The sequence below is a fragment of the Telmatherina bonti genome (genome assembly GCF_933228915.1).
Source record: "Telmatherina bonti genome assembly, chromosome: 21".
In the NCBI taxonomy this organism is placed as follows: Eukaryota; Metazoa; Chordata; class Actinopteri; order Atheriniformes; family Telmatherinidae; genus Telmatherina; species Telmatherina bonti.
The window spans coordinates 14,152,418-14,158,289 of NC_136630.1; the positions used below are offsets into that span (position 1 = coordinate 14,152,418).

Genomic DNA, 5,872 nt, shown 5'->3' on the forward strand with positions numbered 1-5,872 from the left:
AACTGTCTACATATGCCTGAAATTCCCACTGCTCTCTCTCACTCTCACACACACACACACCGTCTCACACACACATACACAGGTACATAGAAATGAAAACATGCATATCCTGTTTTTGATAAAAACCCAAGCTTTATAATATGTCATTAGGTCAGAAAACCATATCCAGCTAAAATAATAGCTAACTTTGTAGGTTAAGGATGTCTTTGTGCACTCAAATTAAAAAATATCTTACTTTAGAGCACAAAACTACAAGTGTTTAAATATTCATGCAATAATTACATTTTTGTACCATAGCTTTAAGATATAAAGTTCTTTTTATCCAAAGAAAACTTCCTTACAACATTTGATCCGTTTTTCACCTTCATATTTCAAATATCACAACTTCACCAGTGATATTCCTGTTAGCTTTATATATCCTTCTCCATCGCTTCATCTTGCCTGGATTTACACATCAGCCAGCAGGAAAGTGCCCTCCTCAGCCCTGACTCATACAGTTAGTGAGTGAATGTTGCTCACTCTCTCCTCCCCTTTCTTCTTTTCCTTTTTTTCCCTCTCATGCTCTCTTACTCTCCCTCCTCCTATACCCTTACTCTCTCCTCATTCTCTCAATTCCCTTCATTTTCATCACTTTGGTCCCTTCCTCCTCTCCCTCTCTCTTACTCCTACACGGCTCTGTCACTCACAGACTCACACCAGCTCTCTTGGGCATCATCTCCACTTTTCGAGATCTTCATCATATCTGCGTTTTGCCAGGTGGACGCACTCCCCACAGTCACCATTTCCACCCCGGAGAGCTCCACGCTGGCAGCGCAGCCCCTTCCCAGGCTGAGCATCGGGCGGAAGACCCTGGTGGCAGCTGCTGTGGGGGTCATGCTGGTCCTGGTTCTGGTGGTTCTCATCCCTGTGCTGGTCAGCTCTGTTGGCACAGGCAGCACAGATGACAGCGGGAGCCACTACGAGATGCTGGGCACCTGCCGCATGGTGTGTGACCCCTTCCCCAGCACAGGTACCGTGGGCACAGGTGTGCACCCAGGCACTGATACAGCAACCACAGGCTTTCTGGTGGACAACGAGGAAGACCTGAGTGATCACAGCATCGGACCACCCCTGCCTACATACAGTGTTCATGGTCCACAAGGTAAACCCGGACGCCCGGGCAAGCCTGGACCCCCAGGACCCCCTGGAGAGCCAGGTCCACCAGGACCAAGGGGACCACCAGGAGACGGTGTGGACATTGTTCGGACAGGGATTTTAGGGGCTGTTAGTACAACAACCTACAACACCACACCTCGGGTGGCATTTTATGCAGGACTACGAAACCCTCAAGAAGGTTACGATATACTACGCTTTGATGATGTAGTAACTAATATTGGTGGTAACTATGAGGGCGCAACTGGCAAATTCACCTGTAAGATCCCTGGCACCTACTTTTTCATCTACAATGTACTGATGAGAGGAGGCGATGGCACCAGCATGTGGGCTGACCTGATCAAAAATGGGCTGGTGGGTGACACTTTCTTTGCACATTCATTTCCTTTTTCTATATAGAGATGTTTAAATTACATTTGAATGGCAGATCTAAGACAGACTAACACATAAGCTGGCAAAGTGAATGATTTTTAGTATGTGTCTCAAGGGTACTTCAACATGAGAGCCAAGAAGTTGAAGATTAAATCAACAATGTTTCAAGAGAAGACACATCCCTTTATCTTCTGAACAGCAACAACCTTTGGCTTTAATAACTTAATGCGGTATCAAAGAAAGACGTATTTGTGTATTTTACTGTGAAGCAGAAAACAATGATGGATTTCTGAATGGCACAGTGGGATGAGTTCATGTTACGTTAAAATGTTCAGGAGCAGTGTAACAGTATGCAGGAAGTTTAAAATGATTATTCACATATTTTAGCTCGAACTTGGGCTGGTGTTATAGTCTGGTATAATGACAATTCACAGTGGCATACTGCCAGTTTGAGTATCTGTGCATATTACACATCCAGAGATATTATACGTTGATGTGAGTGGAATGAGTGCAGCACTATCTCTGCTCTGCACACATCGAAATACAGCCCGGGGTTGTAAATAGTTCAAAGCTGTTGCCCTTTGAAATACAGCAAACTTTATGGAATCATGATCTGCCAGCATGTTATCAGGATGCCTGTCAGGCCAAAACGTCTAAATATCGATTTTTGATATTTGCTGTATTTGTGGATGATTTTTTTTTTAGTGACCTAAATGCTCCAGGCGATGACACGGATCAAACAACATGTACATCTGAGCCTCAGCATTTTGCAGCAAATGTCTCAGTCAGTCCGCACCGGGGTGCACAGACTGGACACAATAGCACAAGCGCCAGTATGTCCCTATGCAATCCAGCCATATTTAAAATATTATGAATCTGAAGCTAATTATTCTCCGTTTTAGAGTGAACGGCACACTCCTTTGCATAGTTTTGTTTTATTATGCGGCACTGCAATGTGACACACTGCATGCATTTCAACTGAGGAAGATGCAGCGCGCTAAAAAAAACAGTTTACTGTCACATTAGATTTCATCATGTTGCAAGGTGTTTATCAGATTTCTTTCCCTAAGGAGCAAGATACCTTACATAGAAAAGAAAAACAACAAGAACAAACCCTAAAAATATCTTTATCTTTCTCTGCACATACACATGGCACAAATGTTGTATTTTGTGACTGCCATATGGGTTTGTTAACACTATTTACAGTTGTTTTAAGCTTGATGGCTTTCATATTTGTAGAGCAGCATCACCTGCATGCGTGTGCAGACATTTTATGGGGAAAGGTTTTCTTGAAAGAAAACTCCTGCTGCTCCCCTACAAACAGATGCTTTTTCCTCCACAGGAAGAGATGCTTTATTCACTTACACACTAGAAAAAGAAATTGCATAAAAAAATACTAATAATCAATTTATTTTACAAAGAAATGCATGTGTGTTTAGATTTAGAACCTTGGCACATGAGACACTGCGAGGAAGAGACATAGGAAGAAAGAAGAGATAAGGGCAACACGATGTTAAGCATCATCCCAGTTTTGGGCTCAAATCTACAGCAATGACTCAACAGGTCTGCAGAACTTTGTTGGAAGGTTGAAAATGTCATTTTAACAAATTCTCTCCTCATATGATGTTTGATGGTGGTGATGGAGAGTGCCATCAGGTACATCAATCCCGAATCCCTGACAGATCTTCAAGTTAAGCCGCGATCTTGTGATTGTGAGGGTCATAGCATATGATTCACCTCACTGTTATTCATATCAAGCCATTCAGTGACCTCTAAGGGTTCAGTACTGCCATCCTGGAAGAAACCACTCCCACTACAGAAGAAATGATATGTCAGAACAAATTGGGTTTTTTTTTTTGGTTTTTTTTTTAGCTATGTTCACCTCCAAAGGGACAGGAGGGCTGAAACTTGACATATTTCACCAATTTCTTCAAAGTCCTCCGTAACATGTCCTACTCTGCATATCTTCCCCCCACCCCTCTTAAAAAGAAAGAAAGAAAGAAAGAAAGAAAGAAAGAAAGCTACCAGAGACTTGGTGCATCTTTTAAATAAGGATGCATTAAAATATTGGCATAACACTAGTATTGGTTGATACTCTGTTTCTTGATTGCGTTCGGCCTATTGGCAAATTTTCACCAAGTGATATACTGATGGTGTGTCATGGTTGTGTTGCATTGACTACTATGAAATATCAAAACTGACTCGTAATTTACATTAAATTTTTTTAGGGAAAAATGACCATGTTCACACAGAGGTTATCAATCTGTGAGTAGTTTAACAGGCTAAAATTCTTTTGAAACATCTTCTGTACTTGCTTAAACTAATTCAGGATTGCAGGTAAGCAGATGTCTATCCTACCATCTAAGCATTACTAACAGGATTACTGGGCAAATTATTATTATATTATTTCACTTCAGTAAATATAATAATATATAATAGTATGTACATGTATTTATTTAAATAAAGTCCATGCAAATCGTGTCAACCCTATTTAAAATCAAATTTAGACATAAAACTGTATAATTGTCACTGGATTTTAAAGTTCAGTTATGTAACATTAACCTAAACTTGACATTAATCTCAACTTTAACAGCTGATTGTAGCCATCATGCAAATTCATCTAATCTCACGTACATCCACTCAAAAGAAAAGAGATAAAGAGGTAAAGAGTGGAAATGTTTGCCTCTCAAGTGATACACAATATCTATAATTGCACTGCAATAAGGGGCAGTTTAATGTTAAGCTGTATTTCTTTTTCCTATTCAACTCTTCATGATCCACATTACGAAATAATTGTAAAATTTGTTGTCTGACATGTCTCTGGTGGACATTGTTTTGCTACATTAGAAGCTGAAAACAGGGAGCGCTCAGGCTACATTCTCTAATGCCACAGACATCCTTCATCATGCTGTCATCTGTCCCTTAACCTTTCCTCTCAAACCCTACAGCCTCATCACACACACTTAAAGTCCACTGGCATTAATTATGGCCCCACGTTCTTATTTTAGTTCAACTAACTTGTTGACACAATCTGGATGAAGCTTGGATTTTTTTTTTTGTGGTCGGCGTGTTGAAGCTGGAGCTTAACAACCAACATGGCCACCAAGATTATTAGACATTAGCTTAAGCTTAGAGAGGATATGTCTTCCGGTGGATAATTGTACATGCAGATGAACTCTCTCCGACTGGCAATGAGATTTGGGTGTGATGCTCCGTAACGAACACCCTCTCTAATTACCCAGTGTTGACACAATGACACTTATATGCGGGAAAACATGACATTTTCAGTGCCTCTTCCAGAGAAAGGTGGATGAAAGATTAAAATATGAAGGAAAAGGATGGTGTGCACCGCCATCCTTGCTCAGAGGCAGACTGACTCAAGCACGACCCTTTCAGCTGAGTCATAAGATAAAAACAAGATATTCACCACAGGGGACACACTTATACAAAGTCAAACTCTCTAATTCAGCTCTCACTTGCAAATATTTACTTTTTTGTTAAGATGAAATGACTAAAGGTTTTTTTTTTTTGTCATTTTAAAATTACGTATGCATTCAGTATTACCTTTAATATAAATATTAACTCCAGTCATGTAATCTTAAATGTTTCCTTCTGGCCTCAGTGATGTTTTTTATTATTATTATTATTATTATATGATATATGACTCCACTGACATCTAACTGTAATAACTACTGGCATTTTCCTGACATCTGTCATCTTAGTAAAGCATCCAAACAATTTTTATCTGTTAATAGTTTCAACAGTATTTCTGTTTCTTCTTTTGTCTCTCCTTGGTTTTGCACGTGTCTGCCATATTCCAGGTCAGAGCCAGCGCCATTGCCCAAGACCAAGATCAGAGTTATGACTACGCCAGCAACAGTGTCATACTTCATTTGGATGCAGGCGATGAGGTTTTCATAAAACTGGATGGGGGGAAGGCTCATGGTGGCAACAGCAACAAATACAGCACCTTCTCAGGGTTCATCCTCTACGCCGACTGAAGACTGGACAGAGCGTGGGTTCAGAGGTGAAAGATCACAGCTGGGAGCCGTTTACGTTCTAACTTTCACTTGGCATTCTTGCAGTGAGGTTAATGTTGCCCACAGCCACTGATCCACTGTCATATAGTCTTTAAATATGTTCAAGGATGGCTTTAAAAAAGTCATTCAAGCTGTGGATCTGTAGTTATTGGTAACAGTCCACCTCCTCATCTATTTGATCAATTGTATGCTGGGTGCCTCTGTTGCTACTGTGATGGACACGAGCAACGTAACGTCAGTCACTGCCATGTGTCATGCTGGGTTGCAGTAACAATTATGACAGCACAGAAGCCTCATCATCACTCCTG

General features: G+C 40.7%; 1 protein-coding gene across 1 annotated transcript; it reads left to right on the forward strand.

The window, feature by feature from the left end:
- Positions 1-783: 783 nt before the first annotated feature.
- Positions 784-5,525, forward strand: LOC306772025 (C1q-related factor-like; the record flags this gene model as incomplete). The annotated part of the gene is made up of 2 exons (XM_079261401.1): positions 784-1,506; positions 5,346-5,525. The coding sequence occupies exons 1-2, from the start codon at positions 874-876 to the stop codon at positions 5,523-5,525; spliced, it is 813 nt and encodes a 270-aa protein (XP_079117527.1). The 5' UTR covers positions 784-873.
- Between the last annotated feature and the right edge of the window lie 347 nt (positions 5,526-5,872).